This window comes from Paroedura picta, chromosome 10, assembly GCF_049243985.1.
Source record: "Paroedura picta isolate Pp20150507F chromosome 10, Ppicta_v3.0, whole genome shotgun sequence".
NCBI lineage: Eukaryota > Metazoa > Chordata > Lepidosauria > Squamata > Gekkonidae > Paroedura > Paroedura picta.
Window position 1 is genome coordinate 86,040,859 of NC_135378.1, and position 25,617 is coordinate 86,066,475.

A 25,617-nucleotide genomic window follows, 5' to 3' on the forward strand; every position below is an offset into this window, starting at 1 on the left:
CTACTATTTAACCATTTTTTAATCCATAAGGGAGCCCGTCCCTCCTGTGCCACAACAGCAAAGTCGAGTCAGAATCCTTTGGCAAGGAACCCTGTCAAAGGCCTCTGGGGCAGGGGTAGTGAAACTGCGGCCCTCCAGATGTCCATGGACTACAATTCCCATGAGCCCCTGCCAGCGAATGCTGGCAGGGGCTCATGGGAATTGTAGTCCATGGACATCTGAAGGGCCGCAGTTTCACTACCCCTGCTCTGGGGTATGTAATGTCTACCAAGCTACCATTGGTCTACACCAGCCTTTTTCACCCTTTTGATTGTGGAGGAACCCCTGAAATATATTTTCAGGCTTCAAGGAGCCCCCCGGATGTGGTGTCAGCTGGCCACGCCTCCCGGAAGTGACATCACCACGTGCGTCACCAGGCAGCCTCGAGGGGGACTGAAGGGGGACAGACAGGAGGTCAAGGAGGTTGTTTAAGGCAGGAGTAGGCGTGCAGGCCCCCCCCTTCCCAGGCACAGAAAGGACGAGAGAACTCACACGCGGAAGGGGAGGCAGAGCAATGGAAACAGCTTGTCAATACTTGAGATGCTTTCTTTATTTCCTTGTGCAATTACTGAGTATACCAGTAAACATAAAATTTACAAAGACACAACCAAATTCGACAGATATGGCCTGGACCATGGAGGGCCCCCCTGCAGGCTGAGATACACAGACCGGCCAAGGTCCACATGGCTGTCTGGGGGTCTTGCAAGAGGAGGGACCCAAACTGCGTGCTGGGAAATGCCTCTGGAGTGGGTCATCTCTCTCTCTCTCTCCCTCTCATACACGCTCCTTTTGCAACACAAATGCATAAATACGAAATCAACAGGGATTGGGGGAGAGGATCTGCGGGGTCCATGGCCAACTCAAAGGGGCCAAGATCTACCTCAGAGTAAAGGCTGTGATCAGAACATGTCACTCGTAGCTTCCATCCCGGCTGCAAAAATGTCCCACAGGGGAGCTTTCCTCCCGCCCTGCCCCCAGTCTAACAGGAGCCAGGGGGTGGGCGGTGGGCCCGGAAGACCCGGAGGGGCATGCTGGCAGCTATTTCTTCAGGATCTGGGCCTTGGCGCAGTTAATCCTGTTGGCGACGGAGGAGTCGGTGGGGGCCGTGCACTTGGACAGGACAAGGTTCATCTCGTTCTCGTTCTTGTGCTCGATGGCTGTATCGGCGGCCTGCCCCAGATCCCTGCGGTCGGAGGGAGGGCGAGAGAAGAAAGGAAAGGCGGGGAAAGTCAACGAGGGCAAAGTGGGTGGCATTCTACTTCCAGGTGGTGTGTGGAGAGCCTCACAACCACAGTCTCTAAGGCAGAGGCTTCCCTCTTTCAGTCCCTCCCTCCACAGATTCAGAGACAAAGCAGACCGGTGCACGGCAGGAAAGGAGCACGGAACCGGTGTGCTTCAGACGGGGGACACGACTCCCCAAGGACAAGGGCCTGTCTGTTTTTGCTGCGGAGAAAGTCACTTTCTTCCAGTCTCCGGCCAACGATGGAGCTGAACCATTTCTTGACAACTATCAACGGACCCCACCCACCCACCCACCCACCCACGTGCCCTTGCTGTGCTTGGATCCACCAGCAGAGGGAGGGGCGTTGCCCCCCCTGCTTCAGGGGAGGGGAGGGAGAACATACCCCACCAGGATCAAGGCTTTCACTCGCTGTTCCGGGGTGACGCGGAGGGTGTACTTCTTGGCCTCGTGGCGGTTGTGCTGCTTCATGCAGATCTCAACAAAGGGCTTAGAGAAGGAAACCCAAAATCAATGCAGAGTGACTGCATTTATGCATTTGTTTCTTTACTCCCCCACTCCAAGCATCTCACGACCTTGTTTTCCCATTCCCGTGCTAACAACAGCCCTGCGAGGTATGCCAGGTAGAGCGGTCGCAACTGGCCTGAAGTCTCCCTGCTACCTTCCGTGGCAGAGCAGATATTTGAATCGGGATCTTTCCAATTCAAGTCCAACACTCATAAAAGTATAAGAGTTGGAAGGGACCTCCAGGGTCATCTAGTCCAGCCAACCCCTGGCAGAATGCGTGATGCTCACAACTACCTGCCCACCCACAATGACCCCAATTCCATGCCCAGATGATGCCCCCCCGGCAAAATCCCTGGAGGAAATTCGCCACCTGACCCCAAAGTGGCGATTGGCATTACCCTGGGCAGGCAAGAAAGGGCACCAAGAGCCAAGCACGGACACAACCCTGCCCACCCACTCACCATCCGCCTAAGTTCCCAGAATCAGCAAGAAGAAAGTGGATGGTCCCAAAACACAACAAAGGAAAAAAGAATCTGTCTGATGGCTTAATACACACTTTTGGATCGTTGGATACACACTTTTCTTAGATACTTTAGGATGCTCTGGGCTGATCCTGCGTTGAGCAGGGGGCTGGACTAGATGGCCTGTATGGCCCCTCCCAACTCTATGATTCTATGATTTTAATCAAAATTTAAGAGTCTCTGTTATCTCTTTATTATTATAATTTCCACCGGGACTCCGCCAGGAGTCCCGGTGGAAATTATAATAATAAAGAGATAACAGAGACTCTTAAATTTTGACTAAGCCATTGGACAGATTGGTTTTTCCTTTGTTAAGTTCACAGAATCAGCCTTTCCGTCAGATGGCTAGCTGGCCTCTGCTTAAGAACTTCCAAAGCAGGAGAACCTTCTTTAACTGCTATGCTGTACTCGCCCTGGTGAAAAGCAGTATTCGTAAGGCCTTGATAGGTGAATGGCATCTATGGGGTCGTGTCATAGAATCACAGAATCATAGAGTTGGAAGGGGCCATATAGGCCATAGAATCATAGAATCACAGAATCATGGAGTTGGAAGGGCCATACAGGCCATCTAGTCCAACCCCCTGCTCAACGCAGGATCAGCCCTAAGCACCCTAAAGCACCCTAAGCATCCTAAGCATACCTAAAGCATCCTAAAGTGTCGTCTGTATCAGGGTAATGGCAAAGGAAGGGTGGATCAGAAGCCCTGGCCCCCCACCTCAACGCCCCGGCCCCGATCCGAACCACCACTCTCCTGCAGCTTCTGACAATCTAAAACGACACGGAGAAATCCTTGCCCATCGGCCGGGAATCCCTCGGCCCCTCTTCCTTACCATGTAGCCGATGGGCGACTTCTTACACTTGGAGAACTTCTCCAGTTCGTCCCAGTCTTCCCGCTCGGCCAGGGCACTGATCTTCAGCCACCAGAACCTGTCAAAGCATGAAGGGAGAAGGAGGAGCCCAAGAAGAGCTCTTCTGGGTCAAACCAGTAACCCCTCTGGTCCAAAATCTTGCCTCACACAGGGGACAACCAGTTCCTCAGGAGGGGACAACATCAGGGCCTTGAGCCTCTGAATTTGGAGGTTCCCCTCAGTCGACATGGAGATTTTGGGGGCGCAAACTGGGAGGATGGAGACCTTAGCAGAGTATCAGGCCATATAGCCCTGCCTGTTAAGCAGCCATTTTCCCCAGAGGAGTTGCTGCAGTTCCAGTGGTTCTCAACCTGGAGGTTGGCAGTGAAAGGGACATGTAGTACAGGTGAAAGATATGAAAACCTGTAAGAGGCAATCAGTAACCTCTAAGCAACTGGGAGGAAGGACGTTTCTCAAGGGGCTCTCGGGCGCTGGGAAAGATGCTTTTCTAACGCTATAATTTATTGCCGTGATTCTGACCGTCTGTCAGGGATCTTGAAGTCGCGGTACATCTGCTCGGCCCGCTTGTAGTTCTTGTCCAGGATGAGCTTGTAGACGGTTTCGTGGAGCGAGTCGTCCAGGTACGGCTTGTCCTCTTCCTTCTGCATCCGGTGCTGGATCCGCAGCAGCTTCACCTGGTCTTCGGTGGCCTGTCGGGCGGGTGGAAGGGAGGTCAAGGGGCGGCTCCGGGCAGGATAGTCTGGGGTGGGACACGTCTCTGCCCCGGGAATTGGCAGAAGTCGTTTTGCCAAGAACCCAAAGGTGTTAAGCAAACAAAAAAAATATGATGGGATGCAACTGTTTATTACCCAGTGCACACAATTCTAGGATTAAAAACTGCTGGCAGGGTTTGAATATGCAGAGAGCCAGGCACCAGGCTGCTTAAAGAATAATAGTTTTCATTTCAATTGTTCTGATCATCTCAAAGTAGGATGCTTCAGCGTCTGAAGCCGCCGTCTCCCCCCGAAGCAGCCAGCAGAGCTGGCTGCTTCGGGCGGGAACGGCAGCTTCGGACGCTGAAGCATCCAACACTAAAGAAGACCGGACAATCTTCCGAGGAAAACCGGCGTTTCTTGTTGGGCAGGCCAGAGAGCCGAGATTTGGTGGAGATTTTCCGGCAGCAGTGTTGGGAGGCAAAGCCAGCATCCCGAGGGCAACGCGGAGAGGAGCCTCACCTTGGCCGCAAACTCATTCTTGGCCTTGTAGTATTCGTCCACAGCATTCATCAGGCTTGCTACACGCTCCTCGATCCGCTGAAAGGGAATGGACACGGGACGGATTGGGCCCAGAAGAGAACAGGCCAAGACGGTGGATCACATGAGGACAGCAGAAGAGGCCTGCTGGATCAGATCACTGAGAGTTCACCTAGTCCAGCCTCCTGCTTCACACACAGGGGCCAACCAGTTCCTCTGGAGAGTCAACAACAGGGCACAGAGGCCTTCCCCTGATAAGAAACTAAGAAACTCTGACAGGACTGCTCTTTGAGAACAGTTCTAACATGACTGTGCCCAACATCACCCAGCGGGCTGCATGGAGGAGAAGTAGGGAATCAAACCCAGCCTGCCAGGTGACAAGGGGCTTATTTCAACCACTACACTAAGCTGGATCAGACCGGTGAGGGTCCTTCTAGTCCAGCATCCTGTCTCACACTCTGGAGGTCCAAATAAATAAACAAAGAAGGAAAACTATGTGGAATAGGGGGAGGTCCGTAACCTTGCTATTCTAGCAGGCTGCCCCCCCTCCTGCCCCTGCAGGAGTTTCCAGTCACTTCTGGGTGTAAACGCATGGGCGATCTTAGATGCTTCCAGTGCTCTACGGTCTGGCTTGGAACAAGGCGGATCGCACACAGTGAATCACCACAATCGACAAGATGAAATAGTCAATAAGCAATGCAAGAAGATTTGGGTTGCAGAACCAACCAGAAGTCTAAAAAACAGTTGCCGCAAATTATGAAGTGAACATGGCCCATTATAGCATGCAGAATTAACAGGCTCAAATACACAGCAGTATATCTTATTCTGCCTGTTGCAAGATGCTACAGAAATGCCCCTCGGCATTTTGGAAGTTCCATCTCGTACTGCTCTGAGCCTTTTTCTTTTTAGCAGTCTTAAGGTCTAGAAACTTGGCGGTTTCTTTTTATTTTGTCCCAAATTCGGGACAACAGGAGATTGCTCAATTCTGCCCCGATATTCAATCCTTGAGCTCTGACAATATAATTGGGGAGCATCTGCTGCCCATCAGAACCGCCTAGAACAACACAAGGCCCGCTGGGTGAGCTTGCCAAGATCTGCCTACCTCTCTCTGCCCCCTCCTCCTCTGATCATGTCCCACGAATGCCCACCTGCTCATTGGTGTAGCTCATGCGGACAAAGAAGTTTCCGAGTTCCTGGTGATCGTCGTCTTGGTTGTAGAGGTCTTTGAGGGTATCCAGCTCTTGGTGCTTGCAGAACTGGGGAGGAGCAGCCAAATGGTAAGAGAGGCAAGCCCGAGAGGAAAGCATTAGCTACCTTGCAGGGTTGTTGGGGAGACACCAGGAGAAACAACAGAGCAAAGTTTGAATCCAGGGGCAACTTTAAGACCGACAGAGTTGCAGTCCACTTCTGCAATGAAATAAAACTCCGTGGGTCTTAAGGGTGCCCCCAGACTCAAATAATTGCTCTGCTGCTTCAGACCAACCCGGGGACGCACCCGAATGTAACAACATGAGAAATAATGTCAGCAATTGTGATTCACTTCCTTTTTATCTCACATTCTTTCCCAGGAGGGACCTAAAGTGGTTTGCAGCTTCTGCCCTCCTCTGTTTTATCCTCACTACAATCCCAAGAGTTCGGTTAGGCCAAGAGTGCGAAAATTACCTAGCAAGCTCCCAGGGTAGAGTGAGGATTCAAACCCAGGACACCCAGATCCTAGTCTGACGCTCTAACCACACCGGTGCACACAGACACATAAGTACATAGACTTGATGCATTCAAATCAGCACACATAATTACCCAGTGGAAGAGATCCTGGTTGCATGCAAGAAATTCTATCGACAACGTCTGGGCAGTTCAACCACAGGTCTCGAGGTGCATAAAGTTGCACAACAGCCCTGCCAAGCTGACTACTAACCATCATCATCCCAGCCAAAACCTTATCCCACTTTGCCCATTGGGAGCTTAGAGTGTTGCCCGCTATCTTCAATTTCAGCTTCACGACTACCCTGAAAGGCAGGCTAGGCAGAAGACAAGCTCATGGTCATCCAGGGATCTCCCCTCTCCTAGGCTTAAACACTCAGTGCTGCCCCAGGAGTGCTCTTCCTCCACCAGCCCAGCTCCAATTCCGACAGACCTCGGAAGCTAAGCAGGGCAAACCCTGGCTCATATTTGGACAGGAGGCATCCATAGAATCACAGAATCCAGGAGCTGGAAGGGACCTCCTGGGTCATCTAGTCCAGCCCCCTGCACTATGCAGGACACTCACAACCCTCTCGCTCATCCACTGTCACCTGCCACCCCCTTGAACCTTCCCAGAATCAGCCTCTCCATCAGATGGCTCTCCAGCCTCTGTTTAAAAATCTTCAAAGATGGAGACCCCACCACCGCCCGAGGAAGCCTGTTCCACTGAGGAACCGCTCTGACTGTCAGGAACTTCTTCCGGAGGTTTAGACCCAAGGGTTTGGCTGGCAGTTCCTCCAAGGAAAACAAGGGGCCATGATGGGGTAGGCAACGGCAAACTACCTCCAAATGTCCCTTGCCTGGCTGCCAGACAATCCGCACATCTCCTGGCTACACAACACACACACCATATGACAATTAGAAATATGCCCCCCGCCCCCAACCTCTTGCCTTCAAGCAACATCAGGATGGATCACGGACTCCTGGTTGCGTCTGCAGTAGAATTGGGTGTGTGGCCACGTGGGCAGTCATGTGTAAGCATGTGCGTGTCGATGTGATTGAAAGAATTCTCACCTGGCGATAGAGGCTCAGCGCCACGGGCTGGTTCTGCAAGGTCATGAAGAAAGTGCCCCGGTTCCGTTCGTTCTTCAGGTGCAAGATGACCGTGTAGACTGGGAGGGGAGGAAAGGCGGCGGTTAAGGCACTACACGGGTATCCCACAGGCTCATGCAGCCCGTTGGGGTAGTCAAACTGCGGCCCTCCAGATGTCCATGGACTACAATTCCCAGGAGCCCCCTGCCAGCATTCGCTGGCAGGGGCTCCTGGGGATTGTAGTCCATGGACATCCGGAGGGCCGCAGTTTGACTACCCCTGCAGCACGTGAACATAATGGAAACCACTGGGAGATCACCAATCTGACACTGGGTGGCAGGTGCAACCACGAAATGCTGAAGAGTGAGGTTATGCTCAGCACATAAGAAGCTGCCTCAAAATGGATCAGACCATTGGTCCATCCAAGTCACTACTGGCCAAAACTGGCTCTCCTGGGCAGAGAAAGGTCGACTTTCCCATAAAATCCTGCCTGGTCCTTCGAACTGGAGATGCTGGGGATTGAACTGGGGACCTTCAGCAGACCAAGCAGGTGCTCTACCACACAGCCCCCTCCATGGCTCTCCAGGGTCTCCAGTTGAGGTCTTTCTCATCCCCTCCTGCCTGGTCCTCTTAATTGGAGATGCTGGGGATTGAACCGGGGACCTTCTGCGTGCCAAGCAGAGGCTCTCCCACTGAGCCACAGCCCCTCTCCATGGCTCTCTACGGTCTCAGGCGGAGATCTTTCCCATCACCAGCTGCCAGATCCCTTTAACTGGCAATACCGAGAATCGAACCTGGGACCGGGCAGCATCTTGACTGCTGAATGGCAGTCCGTGCCCTTTGCCAGCCGCTCGGAAGACCCCAGGGCCCAAAGGGCGGGCCAGCCGGCACCCGCTCTCCCTCCCCCTGACGGCCAGGCAGGTCCTCCTTTACCCAGGTCGGTGTCTCCGCTCTCTATGGCTTTGCTCAGGGCCAGCGGGCTCCTCTTCATCTTCAGCAGCAGTGGGACCTGCTTCCCGGACCGGGGCTCGTACTCCAGCAGCTGGGACACACAGCAGGGGAACTCGTTTTCAGCCAGCCGGGTGTGGGGGTCCCGAAAGGTTGGATTCCTGCAGCGCCACTCCCACCCCCCTTTTGCACTCCCATGGCTACAGGCCTGCCCTCCTGCCACACGGCACCAGAGCCCCCCTCCCCCCGGCCCTTGCACCTTAATAGCCAGCTCATTCCGGCCGCACTCGTAGGCCTGGGCAGCAATCTCCGAGTACGAAATGCCCGGGGTGTCGCCCAGTTTTTGGTTGATGGCGTAGGCTACTTCCTCGTCGGACTTCTCCTTTTGCTGAACCTAGAAAAGATTTCAGAGGGGGCCACGTTGCCGGCAGCAAACAGCGGAGATCCGAAACTACAGTCAGGTGAGGCTTCCGCCAGGTGCCCCGCCACTGGTCCCTGGACGCTCCTGATCCACGCCGCTTGCGAAATGTGGGCCCCGATCCTCACCTTGTAGCAGGCCCAGTGAGCCAGGATCCGGCTGATGCCCTGGAACTCCGAGAGGCGCAGGTACTCGCAGATCTTGATCGCAATAGGGTACAGCCTCCGCAGAACCAGCCTACGACATCAAAAGCATCAGGAAGCTAGCACCCTCCACACCCAGAGGAGAGTCCAGGTAAAGCATCCATGTTCAATGGAAGTGTACCTTGAACTGTCGGGGGTCAGAGGTCTATAAGGCTTTGGGGAGGAACTCAGGTCCACATCCAACTTGGTCCCCCCCACCCCCCAGCTGAATGTTCCAACTTGGTTCCTCCCCCTTCCATCCCTGGGGACAAAACACACCCAAAATTATGACTGCCCCTCAGGCCAGGGGCTCAACCCTGTATTGGCCATTCTGGCGGAATGCTCCTGAATCCAAGGCCCCTGCCCCACCCTCCCCGATGTATGGCTTTTTTTAGGGGAGCACATACCTGTCCAGTAAAACTTCAATGGTGAGTTGTTTGTACCTGAAGAGCTGCTAAGGAGATATTCTTCAAAGGACACCTTTTGGAGCATTGGATCAGCCTAACCTTATTTCTGCAGGCCAAACACTGCTGGTCCAAGGAGATCGCTCATACGTCAGACGTGGCCAGAAATAAGAACATCACATGATCTGGCAAACAGCACTTCTAGTCCAACATCCTGTCACACACAGCGGCTGACTAGTTTCCCTGGAGAGCCATCAACGGGTCACAGAGCCCAAGACCCTCCCCTGAAACAAACCTCAGTAGAGCCCTGCTGGGTCAGACCAGGGAGGGTCCCTCCAGTCCAGCCTCCCGTCGCCCACAGGGGCCAGCCAGTTCCCCTGGAGGGCCAGCAAGAGGGCAGAGAGACACCTTCCCTTCCTTTCCCCATGACAGACACCCTGTGAGGTAGGTGGGGCTGAGAGAACTCTACAAGAACTGTGACTGGCTCAAGGTCCCCCAAGCTGGCTGTATGTTGAGGAGGAATGGGGGATCACACCCAGTTCTCCAGATCAGAGGCTCCCTTTCTTAACCATGACATCAAGTCAGTTCTCGCAGACGACCGATTCCCCTGATGTTGCCTGTCGGGAATTCTTGCAAATTTCACTAATGAGATCTTTTTGCCCGATTTTGCACCATTGGCCAAGGAAGGATACTGAGCATAGCTGAGCGGGATCCCGATCTGGTAATCCCGGATGGCGCTGAGAACCCGCAGGTCCCGACACGTCTCCACAAAGCTCTCGGGCGGGAACTTGTCGATGAAACATTTCCCAAAGGAAGCCGCCTGAAGGCACAAAGGAAATGACCCGGGAGGAGTTGAAAAGATCTCCCTGAAATAAATTCACCTCCAATCGACTGAGATTAGTTCCCTTTTGGAGTGTGACCTCGCGGCATTAGTCCCATGGACAGCCCTCCCCAAACCTCACCTTCCCCTGCTCTGTGTCCCCAAATCTCCAGGAACTTTCCAGACCAGAGATGGCAACCTGAGCCCCTTCCCTAGGCCACCACTGGCCATCCTCTTAACCCTTTGCTGAATAAAGGACATGGCTGGAATTGGGGAGGTTTAGTTTTACCTCTTCCTGATTCAGCAACCAATCTCTTGTAAACAAGGGCTGCCATAAGGGGACACCACCCCAAGAATTCCAGCCCCCCAGCCCAGAGATCGGGGTTTCAGTGAAATGTGGTTAACGACCCATATTTTCTGGAAGACACAGCTATATGGAATAAATTTTAAGAAGAAGAAGAAGAGTTGGTTCTTAGATGCCGCTTTTCTCTACCCGAAGGAGGCTCAAAGCGGCTTACAGTCGCCTTCCCATTCCTCTCCCCACAACAGACACCCTGTGGGGTGGGTGAGGCTGAGAGAGCCCTGATATCACTGCCCGGTCAGAACAGTTTTATCAGTGCCGTGGCGAGCCCAAGGTCACCCAGCTGGTTGCATGTGGGGGAGCGCAGAATCGAACCTGGCATGCCAGATTAGAAGTCCGCACTCCTAACCACTACACCAAACTGGCAAACTGAAAATGGAATTCCAGCAAAAGGGGCAGAAAAGGGGACATTATTGCTGTCTTTATTTGAAAGGTTGTCGCTTATAGGAGGACAAGGAAAGGTTCCTGTTGGCAGCAGAGGTCAGGAACTGCAGTGATGGGGTTAAAGTATGTGGAGAACGATATCGGCTAGATATCAGGACAAAAAATTCTAGTTCAGCCATGGAATGGGCTGCCCAAGAAGGTGGTGAGTTCCCCTTCACTGGCGGTCCTCAAGCAGCGGCTGGACAGGCATCTCGTGGATCTTTTAGGCTGATCCTGCATTGAGCAGCGGGTTGGACTAGATGGCCTTTAGGGAACCCTTCCAACTTTATAGATTCTATAGAAAGGTAACTGCTGGTGAATTTTTCCAGAGTGCTTGCATGCCCCTTTCCAGAACTTTTTCCTATTAGAACACCAACTCTGCGTTGGAAAATTTCAAGACATTTGGGGTTGAAACCTGGAAAAGACACAGACTCTCTTGGGATCTAATTTCCTGTTTCAAACAGAGAAGCTGATTCTTCAAAAATAATGCCCTGCCACTCCCAGAGCCGGCTTGTGGCGGGTGACAACGTCCGATAAAATCCCATTAAAACCCCCACTGAAAGGACACAAAAACCCTAAAATCACATTAGAACAGAGAATATGGCAGAATACCTCCCCCCTCACCCATTTGTGGGCCCCCATTCGTGCAGCCAGAGGCTGAGCTTCCGTGACTCACCCGAAGGAGAGCTTTCTGAGTTTCCGGGTCGTGTTCGTAGCTGGCGGCTTCAATGCATTTCCTGACCGCCTCTGGCAACAGATCCTGTTCCTTGATCTCCCGCAGGTACTCGTCGGCCTTCTGGCTCTCTTTCTGAGGGGAGAGGAAAAGAAGAGTTGAGCGCTCCACAGCCTGGGCCTGGCCTAACGGAGGGAAATTTCCCCCTTGCAAGTATCCACTCAGACAGGCACCTGATTCCTTTCTGCAACTCCAGAGCCTTAACAGCACCGGCTCCTGCAGAAAGCACACCAGAGACCCATCTCAGACGGACAGCCAGAATGTCTAGCTGACCTTTTGTTGTCGCTGGCTTTAATCTCTCATGCAGGGGTAGTTAAACTGCAGTCCTCCAGCTGTCCCTGGACTACAATTCCCATGAATTGTAATGCATTTAATTAATGAATTAATTAGCTGGCGCATTGTTAAGGGCACCGTGACCAAACTACATTATGCAATTCACGTTCCTAAGAGGAGCGTGCCAGTTTCTGACAGAATGACAAGTCCCAGTGAAGTCCCCTCGTTTTGGTAAACCTTGTCCGTGTGTACTGTAACAATCAGCGGACGAAATGAGATGCAGGGGCAAACGGTCTGCTTTCCCTCCGTCTCCAGGAAGTGCACCGACAAAGAACACGGCTGCACTGGACCATCAGACCAACAATCTCTGACCAGCAGCAGCTGTCCAGGGTCTCAGGCAGAGGACTTCCATGTCACCTCCTTCCTGGTCCTTTCAAGTGAAGATGCTGGGGGTTGAACCAGGGACCTTCTGCATGCCAAGCAGAGGCTCTTCCACTGAGCCACAGCCCTTCCCCATGGTTCTTCAGGGTCTCAGGCTGAGGTTTTTCCCATCCCCTCCTGCCCAGTCCTTTTAACGGGAGATGCTGGGGATTGAACCTGGGACCTCCTGCCTGCCAAGCAGAGGCTCTGCCCCTGAGCCAGGGTCCCAGATCAAGGTCTCTCCCATCCCCTCCTGCCTGATCCTTTTAGCTGGAGATGCCGGGGATTGAACCTGGGACCTTCTGCCTGCCAAGCAGAGGCTCTGCCCCTGAGCTACAGCCTCTTCTTGAAGAGGCAGCAGTCCTGGGCCCTGTCGATCCTGGGTTACCTCATATGCCTTCTGGGCTTCCAGTAGCAGAGCTCCCGGTGCCATGGAGGCAATTTTGAAGATCTCCTGGGTGGCTTCTGCAAAGGAAGCAGGAAGAGAAAACTTCAGGATCGGCAGCAGACAGCCAAAAATCTCCCATATATTAATTTATTTAAACATTTATACCCCACCTTTCCTTGTGTCTTTAGGAGGCTTAGAGCAATGATTAAAAAAAACAGTTAAAACTAGAATAAAGAGGCAACCCCCAGAGAAAGGGAAAAGGGAGTGTAAGCTGCTTTTGGGGGGTGAAAAGCAGGGTGTAGAAAACCAGCTCTTCTAATCTGGATTTCCTCCTCCTCATGCAGCCAGCTGGATGACCTTGGGCTAGTCACAGATCTCCTAGGGCGGTTCTCGCAGAACAGTTCTCTCAGAGCTCTCTCAGCCCCACCTCACAGGGTGTCTGTTGTGGGGAGAGCAAGGGAAAGGGACCTGCAAGCCTTTGGGTAGTGAAGAGTGGGGTATAAACAACCAGCTCTTCTTCTTCTTGCCGCTTTCCTGAAATTCCAAAAAAACTCACCTGGAATCTCGTGAAGGAATTCATGGGAGGAAGAGGAGAAAATCCGAACACCATCGAGCTCTGGCACCAGGTACGAGTCCTCATCTAGGTGATATCTGGAGGGGGAATTAAGGAACTCCCAGGACAACAAGAGACCCGCAATGCTAGAAGGACCCTGGGTGGGTCTGAAGCTTCAGCAACGTGGTAAAGCTCATGCTGGACTGTGCCTCCTGGAGATGCAAATGGGATGTGGGGCTGTCCACAACCAGCATGCACCTTCCTCACAAAATGGCGGCCACAGGAGGCGGAGCCAGCCACACAATGCCCAATGAGTTAACTAAAACAAACGTTACGCTCATACCAACACAGACGCGCGCCTTCCCCTTCACCAGGGCTTTCCTCCAAGGATACTCGATCCCCTTTGGGGCGTTCCCTGCCACCAGGAGAAGCCGATCCCACGCCAAGGCCACCGCACGCTGCTTGCTACGAGGCCGGGTACACCTGTCACGGCGAGAGACCGGCAGTAGGTCAGACATGGGAACCTGGAGACCAACCAAGGGCCCAACCCCCTGCACAATGCGGACAATTCACACCCTGGCTCTGGGCCCAGAAAAAGCCCCCCCCCCAAAAAAAAAGACCCACAACACCCTTCCAGGTAGGCTTGTGCGCTCCGGCACGCTCCGGCATCCAACGGCTGCCAAAGTGGCCGAAGCGTGCCGGAGAGGTACAAGCCTACTTCCGGGATTCCTGGCGTAAACCAGCCTGGAGGAGAATCCCCCCCCCCCCAATCTCCAAGTTTCAATGGGCTTAACCCCAGGCATGTATGAAAAGCTGCCCTCCTTCTCATGGTCTGCCTGGATTCACAGAAGCAAAGTTGCCGCCCGATGCCCATCTAGCCTCCATGCAAAATCCTCCTAAGACGGAGAGCCTGCCACCTCCCGAGGAAGCCTGTTCCACAGAGGAACCGCCCTACCCGTCAGGAAGGTGGCCCCAGGCCTACGCAGAGGAATCGTCCTCCAAACTGGCAGCCTCCGGGCAGGAAAGCCAGAAGGCAGAGAAGCTGGCCAGAGAAGAGGCTACACTCACCAGACCATCTGCTTGGGCGGCGTTCGGAAATTGCAGGTGAAGTCGTACAGTTTTTCCTGCAGGGACGCAGAGTCCGGATAAGGAAAACGGGAGGGGAGGGGAGAAATCAGGCGGGCGGCCCGAGACAGGATGCAACAGCAGGCAATGAAAGAAATAATGTGCAACGTACGAAAATGCAGGAAACCAAAATGGAAAACCACAATTTTAATCCAGGGTTTAAGGACAACTATGTATTTTTAACTGCCTCCTAATGACTGAAAGTGAGGGGGCCGGGCACGTCTCCCTGGGAAGGCTGCTGCATAATTGTGGGGCCGCCACCAAAAAGACCCTGTTTTGTGCACCCACCAAATGAACTTCTTTGATCGACCAGACAGTCAGGAAGGGGCTCTCCCTGTGATCGTAACACCTGGGCAGGAACGTATGGAAGCAGAGGGTCACAGGTACCACCTGCCACCCCCTGAAGCTCCCTGGGAGACTGGTTTGACTTCCTGGCTAGGGGTGAAAAAGGTCCATCTGCCCCCCACGGCACAAACAACTGGAGAAAGCATGACTGAGGGTTGACGTGATACAGGTTTACAAATTCATGCATGGGAGAATTACTTTCTCACAGTACAGGAACTCCTGGGCACTCAATGAAATTAGGAAGCAGAAGGCTTAGAACACATGAATGGAAGTCCTTCTTCACCCAAAGAGTCATGAACCCAAGGAATTCCTGGCCAGAGGAAGTGATGGTGGCTAAATACAGATTTAAGAGGGGGTTGGACACACATCTGGAGCAGAGGTTCATCGGTGGCTACTGGCCACAAGGACACGCGCTGTCGGGGGCAGTGATGCTCTGTCTTCTTGGTGCTTTGGGAGGGGGCACAGTGGGAGGAGGCCTTCTGGAGTTCTGGCCCTGCTGCTGGACCTCCTGATGGCCCCTGGGTTGGGTCACTGTGACCCCCAGCGTGGACTGGAGGGCCCACTGGCCTGATCCACCATGGTTTCCCTTGCGTTCTAAAACTTCTGTCTGGGGATTCCAGCTGGCAGGGCTGGTCTATCACCCAGCTGGGCAGAGGGGGGCAGTTTGCAAGGAGAGAGCCGGCATGGCTTCTGCTCGGCTCATGGCCCTTCAGCAGCAAGGCAGCCGAATTCGGATCCAGCAGAGGCAGCACCACAGGGAGACCTCAGCTGCTGTCAGCCCGGTTTTGGGGCGGGGTCGCTGCCTTCAGAGCTCCTCCTGGAATGATCCAGAGGCTGCTTGGGGGCAGGCAAATGCCCTGCACCTCCCTTGCCAACCCAGGGGGATTTGGCTACACACCTTCACCCCGCTGGCCCCGCTAGCTCACCTTTAAGTGGGACATCCCCATCCAGATGTAGCCGGTGTCGGTGAAGAGAGCCAGGTAGCGGTAGTTGAACGAGACGGCCATGCGCAGGTAGGAGCCGGCTAGCGGGTTCATCCCCGGCAGGGTCTGCAAACACAGGTGAGAGCACCGGATTCAAATCCCCTCCCACACCCAACTCCAGCCTCTTCTTGTCTCGATGAGATGAATGAGCAGTAGGCTCAGAACAGATACAAGGCCTAAAGAGTCGTGAATCTGTGGAATTCACTGCTGCAGGAAAGGGGTGGGGGCCACAAGCATCGACAGCTTCAAGAAGGGATTGGATCAACATCTGGAGCAGAGGTGGCTCTTGGCCACCAGGCATAGACAGAACACTGTGCCTGGGGCAGGGATGCTCTGTGTCCTTGGTGCTGTAGGGGGCACGGTGGGTGGGTTTCTGGAGTTCTGGCCCCCCTGATGACACCTGGATTTTGGCAACTGAGTGTCCTGTGCCATGCCAATGTTTCCCATTTTTCCTTGGAGAGAGGTTAGCCAAGCTTGATTATCCCCCCCCTTCTTTTTCATGTGTTCTTTGTTCCTTCAGTGTAACTCTGCTCCCCTTTGAAGCTCTACTCTGACCAATGTTATGTTAATCTTATCTCTAACCTTGAGGGCTGTAAAACCTCCCAGCTCTCAGGGGCAGCCAGCTGGAGCGGAATCTGGGAACTGTTGTAGACCTCCTGTCTACTGGCTGATCAAACATTCTTTCCTGTAAGAACCAACTTTCCCACGTTTAATAAAATCAGAGTCCAGTAGCACCTTTAAGACCAACAAAGATTTATTCAAGGCGTGAGCTTTCGAGTGCAAGCACTCTGTGCTTGCACTCGAAAGCTCCCACCTTGAATAAATCTTTGTTGGTCTTAAAGGTGCTACTGGACTCTGGTTTTATTGTGCTGCTTCAGACTAACAGGGCGACCCATTTGAATCTTTCCCTTGTTTAGTTTAGGGGGCAGGGGTTCAAGTCCTTAAAAAACCCGTTCCTTCCTTTGCATCTCCTCTTTGCCAACATATGTGTTCTGTGAAGATGCTTACTCTGTTGTAATCCTCAAGGAAGGCTGGCTTTGCTCTGGCCTGCTTAGCGTGGCCTCAAGTCTTTTCACTACCCAAAGTGGCTGACAATCGCCTTCCCTTTCTTCTCCCTACAAAAGACACCCTGTGAGGCAGGTGGGGCTGAGAGAGCTCCAACAGAATGGCTCTGCAGGAACAGTTCTAACAGGACTGTGACTAGCCTAAGGTCACCCAGCTGGCTGCATGTGGAGGAGGAGAGGGGAACCAAACCTGGCTCTCCAGCTTAGAAGCCACTGTTCTTAACCACGACACCCTGCTGCTGTCACCTGAGACCCCCCTTGAAGAAACGCTCCACAGGCAGACCCCCAACCTTGCAACAGTTAGCAGATGCTTCTCCTGCCCTGCTCCCCGCCACCCCTTCGCCACTCACGTACCACTGGTGAGCAGGTTGTATTGTCCAGGAGGAGCAGGTCTTGGCCGACCGCCAGGAGGAGGATGGTCACTCTGTCCTGGCACAGGACGGTCCAGCATGATGGAGGCTTCTGAAGGCCTGCAGGGCGGGGGGGGGGAGGCAGAGAACCCAGGTCAAAAGGACGGCTGACCAGAGGCTTGATGGGGGCCGGACTGTATTTTATAAGCCTCTGATGGGAGCTAGAAATGTATTGCCTGAGACGACAAGCTTGAGAAACTTCTACTGGAAAGTAAAGATTAAGAAGCATAAGCCCGACTAAATGTTATATGCAGCTAAAAGAATGAATCAAGTTAAGAGGTGGATGATTATTTGAGGGGAGAGATGATGCATCAGGAGTTAGATGAAAAGAGCCTAGTTTGAGAATGTATTTTGAGAGAAACGAGGAAGGATTTAAGAAAGTCCAAAGCATGGCTTGAAGTTGGAGTGACAGGATGGGCCAGGTTCAAGGAAGAAAGGGCTTGCCCTCGAAAGCTCCCGCCTTGAATAAATCTTTGTTGGTCTTAAAGGTGCCTGACTGGACTCTGGTTTTATTATTATAACGGATGAAAGCAAAGGATCCACTTGTGGACGGGCATGAAGAGCGTGAGGACTGAGCTCTGGGTCATTATATTCTCTGCGCCAGTCGAAGGCTCCTTTGCTCCCTATTTGGCCACAGAAAGAGCGGTTTCTTTTGCAGCAAATGTGAGTGAGTTTTGTTCATGGATTACTAACATTTGGCTTTTCCTCTCTGATTGGTAACAGAGGCCTCCGACATCAGAGATCCTGGCCGTCGTTTGCTAAGGCCGCTCAGAAAGATACATATAAAAGCATAATTTTAAAATCTCAATTTAGGATTGCTTTATTCAAAGGCAATCCTAAATCACACTATCTTCAGCTGCCTCTTAACGATCGCAAGTGGGGGGGGGCCGGGGCACCTCCCTGGGGACGCAGTTCCACCATCATGGGGCTGCCACCAATAAGGCCCTGTCCCATGTACCCACCAAATGAACCTCTGATTGATGGGCCAGCCAGGAAGGCCTCCCCCTGCAATTGCCCTGTAAGGGGAAAGAACACAGAGGAGAAGGCGGTCCTTCAGATACCCCGGCCCTGAGCCACTGAAGTCTAAAAGTCAAAATCAACACCTTGAATCGGGCTCCAGACGGATCAGCAGCTAGCTTTGATGCTGAAATGTTTTAATGTCTTGCTGCCCACTGCCTTGGAGACCTGATCCGAATGGAAAGCTGGCAAAGACATTCTTTTAAAAGGAGGGAGGGACTAAGAGAACGAGATTTTTCTTTTAAGAGCCCTAATGCAGAAACAAAACGTAACAAAAAGGATCAAGTCCGGCGTAGGGACAGACAAGAGGCAAAGTTGAAAACGACCTTGGCTGGCTCACCAGGCACTTCAGGCATCCTCCGGAGCTTCAGGTCATCAACGTTGGTGGCCAAAATGAACCGGTTGGCCCCCGTGAGGATGGCCACCCCAGTCCCGTACTCCGTGTGGAAGACTTTGGCCTCCACCACATGGTTCTGCAGCACCTCCTGAGGGACAGAGGGAGCCACGTCAGAGAAGGACCGGCTGTTTGTCAGGGCCTAGCAATTGATCGCCATCACATCAACCCTGTGAGGTAGAACTCTACTGTTACAAAGAGATAGATGATCTCAGCCAAGGGTAGAAGGGGCCCTTTGGCCAGAGGCAGGCCAGCAAGAACTGTTTTAAATACATAAAAATGCAGAGTCAACTAGCTACACTTTTGACTACTGCATCAACTAAAGAAAGTTGCGCATGGGAAGGATAAGAACGAAGGTTAATTTAATGTTAAGTCATTTAATAATGTCCATCCATTCTAAAACGGTTTTGCAAAAGGGGGATTGAAAAAAACCCATCAATACAAAAGGGAATGATGTTAAAAGTTGTCCAAACAAAAGATCCTGCTACTGATTTGTTCTGAGCATGCACCAAAAGTAACAGGATTACCAGTCGTGCTGGTTTGTAATGGTATCGCTTAACACGTGGTGCATGGATTTAATAAAATAGGTTTTGAAATGTTATCACCACTCTCATAAGAATTTAATAGTAAGTCTAGGCTTTAGCAATTTATATTACAAGGACTATTGTAGTTTCAACTTAAAACGACAGGCGTGGAGGACGTTCCTTTTGCCCTGCGGATTCTTTTGACTGAAAAAAACAACATTAGACGGCATTTGATCAAAAACCACACAGGGAGAGAGGCAGACAGGTGGAAAACCAGCATCAGGTTGAGAGAAGATCCTCCCCCGCTGTTGAAAATATCCCCCAACGAAGTCCCCGTTCTTTTCTCTAACCTTCTGCAAGTCTTGACTGCGCATTCTTTCTCCAACGCCATGAGGACTAGAGCCTCGCGTTGGCTTTTGAACGCAACTCCACAGAACGGACAGCGCTGCCTTTAACGTATGCCCAAACGAAATGGAAGCAAGCTGGGCGGTCAGCATAACCTCCCCCCCTGCCCCCCCCCGCGCACACAAGCCACTCACGTTGCCCATGCGGAAGCAGCGTTTGAACTCGCAGAAGATGCTGTAGACGAGCACGGAGCCATCTTCCTGGATGCAGAGGAGGTCTTCGCTGGCCGTCCAGCCCAGATGCACCGCCGGGCAGTTCTTCCACTGTGAGAAAACACCATGTTGGCCGCTGGTTTCGACAGGCAGCGCCTTCAGCGGGGCCAGCCTCCGTACAGGGACTTCCGAACAAGGTTGAGTCAACTGCACAGTCCCTCAGAGCCAAACTGTGGCTCTCCAGAGGTCCACGAACTACAATTCCCATGGCCCCCAGGAGCGCACCCACCCACCTTCCCTGAGAACCTCAATTCCCCTTATTATTCTTGGAATACATCCTCCCTGCTTGCCTCCAGAACAGGACAAGCAAACTGAATGAATATTGAACAGTTAGACAGCTAGTTAGGACTCTCTCTCCTCTTTCAACAGAAAGTTTGATTCTCTTCTTAGGAAAACTATTGTCGTATTTTAAGCAGCCTGGGTGCTTTGCCTGTCTTTGCATATTTGAACTCTGGCAACAAAGGAAAAGTTCTCACCCTTGGAGGGAAGCCCGTGTCAGCTGGGTTGGGGGCTTCCCTCGCCACTAGGATGGTCAGCTGCAGAGCATTTTGGGGGTGGAGCCTAGGGGGGTGGGGTTTCGGTAGGGGAGGGGGTGTCAGCAGGCTGTAATTCTGGGGGATGCCCAAGGTCTCTTACTCACCAGAGTGCTGGCTAAGCGGACCCCTGAAGCAGAATAGATGTGCAACTCCGGACGGGAACTAGGTGATTTCTCCTTCTTGGGTTTCAGCAGAGCTAAAAGGAAAAAGAAGTTCTAATTTTTTTCAGTCCTGGCCCAAACCTGGTGGAAGGAGCTCCCGGAAGACCTGCAGGCTCTGCACGAGGTCTCGCAGTTCCAAAGGGCCGGCAAAATGGAGCTCTTCAGCCAGCCACTTGCTTGGGGCTGATGAATGAGAGAGCTCAGTTCCTCTGGACTCCCGAGCCCCCCTCCCGAAGCAGCCATTTTCTCCAGAGGAACCGAGCTCTGCCCCTTGGAGATCACTTGTAAGAAAAGCATATTGCAGGAGCAGAGCAATGGTCCATCTGGTCTCACACAGCAGCCAAGCAGTCCCTCTGGACAATCAACACCAGGGCAGAGAGGCCGAGGCCCTCCCTGATGTTGCCTCCTGGCTCTGGGATTCAGAGGCCTAGCACCTCTGAAGGTGGAGGGAAAGAACAGAAGACCCTAAGAATATCAGAAAAAGCCCTGCTGGGTCAGACCAGGGGTCCATCTAGTCTAGCCTCCTGTCTCACACAGTGTCCAACCAGTTCCTCTGGAAGGCCAACCGCAGGGCACAGAGGCCAAAGACTTCCCCTGATATTTCCTCCTGACTCTGGGATTCAGAGGTGTAGTGCCTCTGGACGTGGAGGTTCCCTTCAGCCACCACTGATAGACTTATCCTCCATGAATCTCTCTCATCCCCTTTTCAAGCTATTAATTCCTGTGGCCGTCACTCCATCCTGCGGCAGCAAATTCCACATTTGAAGCCCTTTCTGTGTAAAGTGGTGTTTCCTTATGTCCAGCCTGAACCTACTGCCCATCAGTTCATTGCATGCCCTCAAGCTCTGGAGAGAGGGAGAAAAAGTTCTCCAGACCCAGACAAAGATCTCCAGCCACCGCCAGGAGGATGGCACCCTGAATCCTCTCAGGTGCCAGGCCTGAGAGGTGAAACAGTAGATGAAATTTCTCTCTGCTCGAACAGACCCACCAAAGTGGTCTTACCGATGGGTCCTCCGTAAGGTGCAGCGGCTACCAGACACTCCCGCAGGCCCTCCTCTCTCAGGTCCCAGACCATGGAGTAGAGGTCCAGTTTCCTGCAGGGGGGACACAACAGAAGGACATGGGCCTCAAAACGGCTCCAAGGAGGCCGGTCAGAATCCTGCGGGGACACAGAATCCTTCCGGAATGCGGTTACTTATATATTATTGATCACAGCAGAGTTACACCCAGGAAGCCCATCACAACATAAAGGTAGCTACAGTGGCTATGCAGCCAGGCTTGGCAATTCCCCTGATGTGGAGTGGGGCAAAATCATGTCACTTTGTGGTCCCCACAAAGGTCCTACCATGTCCCTATTCTTTTTCTGACTTTGAATATAACTTTAAAAAAACCTATTTTGCTGGAGTGGGCGGGATTTGGGGCGGGGGGACCTCAGTGGAGTATAAGGCTCTGGAGTTTCTGCTCCAAAGCAGCCCTTTTCTCCAGGGGAACTGACCTGGAAAAGAGCTATAATTCCAGGGGATCCCCAGGTCCCACCTGAAGGTTGGCATCCCAAATAGGGAACTGATCTCCACAATCAGGAAATGAGGGGTAATTCAGGGAGATCCCTCCTAGGGATGCCAGCCTCCAGGCAAGACCTGGAGATCCCACGGGATTCCAGCTCAAAGGAGGTTTTGGAGAGGGCACTCTAAGTGGGGATGCCAGCCTCCAGGCGGGACCTGGAGATCCCACGGGATTCCAGCTCAAAGGAGGTTTTGGAGAGGGCACTCTAAATGGGGATGCCAGCCTCCAGGCGGGACCTGGAGATCCCCGGGATTCCATCTCAAAGGAGGTTTTGCAGAGGGCACTCTAAATGGGGATGCCAGCCTCCAGGCGGGAACTGGAGACCCCCCGGAATTCCAGCTCAAAGGAAGTTTTGGAGAGGGCACCATAAATGGGGATGCCAGCCTCCCGGCGGGACCTGAAGACATCCCCCCCGGAATTCCAGCTCATCTCCAGCCTGCACGAGCCAGTTCCCTGGAGGAAAGGGGCGCTTCGGAGGCATTGCACCCAAATGAGGTCCTCCCCAGGACAGTCAGCTGGGCGTGACCCCGGAGGGAGGGAGGGTGGGAGGGGGCGGCGGCGGCAACTCACGGACCGGTAGTAGGCCTCTTCCCCGAGGGGGTTCCAGTCGGCCGTGTAGCAATGCATCGCCCCGCTGCTCCCGGTCGGGCCGGGCACTTCCGCCCTCACCGCCCCGCCCGCGGGCGGAACGAAGCCGCGGACGCCATCTTGGCTGAGGGCGCCAGCCGCCGCTCTCTGCCGCCCCCTGGTGGGGGATCTACAGCCGCACGGGCTGGATCGAACTGCGCTTGCGCGCGAAAACTGCGCCTGGAAAGGAACGTGGCCGGCTTAAAGGTTTTACGGAGCCCCTCTGGCCCGCTGCCCGCCGGGCTCTAGTTCAATTCTGGGGGTCATCAGCTCTCCTGTGCAAGCAGTCATTATTCAGACACCCTTTTGTGCACGGCGGGAAGCTGGGCCCTTTAACTGGGATGTCTTGGTCTTCCAGGTGTCCCTGGACCAACAGGGCGAGCCACCTGCATCTCATTTAATTCTGGGTCGATTCAAGTGGGGGGCCTGTGTTGGTCTGAAGCAGCACCACGAAACCAAACCAGAGTCCAGGGGCACCTTTGGGACCAACAAAGATTTATTCAAGGTGGGAGCTTTCGAGTTCATGCAGTGTTCTGCCTGCAGTGACAGCAAAGAGCAGGAACCCGTAAAGATTCACAAAATCTGTGGTGGAGAGGTGCTTTTGTGAGTCACTGCTCACGAGAATTTTGTGGGTCTTGCTGTTTTCAGTCTTGCTGTTTTCTAAATTTAAGGCAGGTCTTTTTCCTGGGCCCTGGGTGGGTGTGCCCACAGCTCTGCTTCCCAGCCATCTTCTGCAGGATCCTGCCACTGCTGGGCTTTCCTGACCCTGATGAATGTTTGACAGTGTCTCCACAGGAAAACCATTGAGGAAGGCTGGCATGGAGGCTGAAGTTTTCCCCTGGCGTTGTTCCCTGGGTCTGGGATTTAGAGGTTTAGTGCCTCTGAAAGGGGAGGTTCCCCTCAGTCACAATAACAACAATAATTATTTTTGTAGCCTGGCGTTCTCAGAAGGCTCATTGAGGGTGACAACAACATAAAACATACCAAAATGACAATTTACATTGTTAAGACGTCGTTTAGAATTAAAATCAAATCATGAAAAGCTGTCACTGCAGAGGTTTAAAAGGTAAAGGTATCCCCTGTGCAAGCACCATGTCTGACCCTTGGGGTGACGCCCTCCAGCGTTTTCATGGCAGACTCAATACGGGGTGGTTTGCCAGTGCCTTCCCCAGTCATTACCGTTTACCCCCCAGCAAGCTGGGTACTCATTTTACCAACCTCGGAAGGATGGAAGGCTGAGTCAACCTTGAGCCGGCTGCTGGGATTGAACTTCCAGCCTCATGGGCAAAGCTTTCAGACTGCTGCCTTACCACTCTGCACCACAAGAGGCTCTTCTGCAGAGGTTTACACATGTATAATTCCTGCCATAATCGATTTGGGAGCAACCATTGACAACTATTGACAATTATTAACTGTCAGGAAAGCTAATTTCCCCCTTATCTTAATGCTCTTTGACATTTTAACCCTGACTCAGAAATTAGTTGCAGATAGGTTCCTGAAGTTTAAAGTTCTTAAGTGGAAGCCCCAGGGCATACATTCCAGTCAACACAAACATAGCCCCTGGATTAAAGGATCTGCTGATTTCACTCTAGTATTTTAGACAAATACATTTTAGATATCTGCGGCTAGCAGCCACTGTTCGACTTCTCCCATGAGTCTCTCTAATCCCCCTTTGAAGCTGTTGATGCCCGTAACCATCACTACATCTGGCAGCAAATTCCACATTTTAATCACTCTCTGTGTAAAGTGGTATTTCCTTGTGTCTGCCCTGAGCCTACAGCCCATTAGCTTCATTGGATGCCTTGAGTCCTACTATTTGGGGAGGGGAAGTTCTCTTTGCCAATGCCCTCCAAGTCTCCCTTAGCCTAAGAGGAGCACCCATTGGAGGTGGGAAAAGGTGATGCCTTTGTGGGTCAAACCAATAACCTGGGGTCTCCACCCTTTGCACATCCCCCAGACCACCCTGATGCCATCTTGCTAAGTCACTGGGAAAGGTCCCCAAAAGGCAATATCCGTTCCTCCCAGTCCTTTGCCGGTCTCCACTGGGTAGTATAAACAATTCCAGTTTCTTCCACTGGCCTCGGAGACAGGTCAGCTTAACGCATCATCATGGTAATCTTGGCAGCATTTCAAGAGTCAAGTATATCCTTCTCAGAAACAAGGTCTTTTGATTAAGAAATCAAGTCACAGAGACAAAAAAAAAACACAACAAGTTACAGAGCCAAGTTACAGAACTTTGCATTATCACCCACAATGTGTTAAATGTCTTAAAATCTTGTTCAAGTGGAACGGGCATTTTAGGTGTCTTAGCATTTCACAGTATGGCAAAAGTTAAACGTTCACCCCTCCCTCCATCACGTGGGTTTATAGTTTCATGGCTTTTACTGACTTACCGGAGTTTATATTCATGGAGCATTTTAAAGTGTTGTACACTGACCTGAGGCTATTAGGGAGGGGTGGTTTATTTGGTTCATGAAAAATAATAATAACCATAAAGTCCCTGACACTCCAGCCCAGGGGTTGTGGCCCCCCAGATGTCCATGGTCTGTGTGCAGCCAGCTGGGTGACCTTGGGCTCATCACGGTGCCTCCAATGGTTGAAAAGGGCCACTGCAAACCAACACAGAGACACACCTGAACACGTTTTCTATTCCAGTTGAGTTCCACCACCACAGCCTGGGCCAGAACCCCAGTAGAGAAAGGCCTCTAACACCTGCGAGACCCAAGTTCAAATCTCCAAGCATGCAGTGGAAGCTTGCTAGGTGGCCTCGGTCCAGTCCTGTGTTCTCTGCCTAACCTCCCCCGCAGGGTTGTTGTGAGGATAGAATATGAAGAGAGCAATGCAAACAGCTTTGTGTGCCCACATCGGGGAAGAGTCTATAACCAATTCTATAAATGGTTAAGGATCCGTTCTGGTCTCTGCAGGGCGAATCAGGACCGCACTGCATGGGGTGGAGGGCAGCAATGCTTGTTCAACTGCAATGCACTTTAAGCCAGGGGTAGTCAACCTCCAGGTGTTCATGGACTACAATTCCCATGAGCCCCTGCCAGCAGTTGCTGGCAGGATCTCATGGGAATTGTAGTCCATGAACATCTGGAGGACCACAGGTTGACTACCCCTGCTTTAAGCTATTTCCTTTTGCCCAGGA

General features: G+C 52.6%; 1 protein-coding gene across 1 annotated transcript; it reads right to left on the reverse strand.

Annotated features, from left to right (window-relative positions):
- Positions 1 to 571: 571 nt before the first annotated feature.
- On the reverse strand, positions 572 to 22,575 carry VPS16 (VPS16 core subunit of CORVET and HOPS complexes). The gene is made up of 24 exons (XM_077301246.1): positions 22,417 to 22,575; positions 21,282 to 21,373; positions 20,223 to 20,314; positions 19,505 to 19,633; positions 18,388 to 18,532; positions 16,975 to 17,090; positions 15,500 to 15,622; positions 14,172 to 14,227; positions 13,497 to 13,586; positions 13,107 to 13,201; positions 12,551 to 12,627; positions 11,413 to 11,544; positions 9,825 to 9,952; positions 9,136 to 9,171; positions 8,675 to 8,783; positions 8,388 to 8,522; positions 8,114 to 8,222; positions 7,163 to 7,260; positions 5,557 to 5,664; positions 4,391 to 4,468; positions 3,696 to 3,865; positions 3,138 to 3,234; positions 1,665 to 1,768; positions 572 to 1,222 (listed from the first exon to the last, which is right to left on the reverse strand). The coding sequence occupies exons 1-24, from the start codon at positions 22,467 to 22,469 to the stop codon at positions 1,078 to 1,080; spliced, it is 2,517 nt and encodes an 838-aa protein (XP_077157361.1). The 5' UTR covers positions 22,470 to 22,575; the 3' UTR covers positions 572 to 1,077.
- Positions 22,576 to 25,617: the final 3,042 nt, after the last annotated feature.

Excerpts from the sequence above, each read along its gene's own strand:
- VPS16 (XM_077301246.1), bottom strand. The coding sequence starts at position 22,469 with ATGCATTGCTACACGGCCGACTGGAACCCCCTCGGGGAAGAGGCCTAC. Across the intron at positions 9,172-9,824 it reads ATCCCGCTCAGCTATGCTCA|GTACAAACAACTCACCATTG; the intron begins GTATCCTTCCTT and ends GCAGCTCTTCAG. Across the intron at positions 1,769-3,137 it reads AGTCGCCCATCGGCTACATG|CCCTTTGTTGAGATCTGCAT; the intron begins GTAAGGAAGAGG and ends TCCTTCTCTAAG.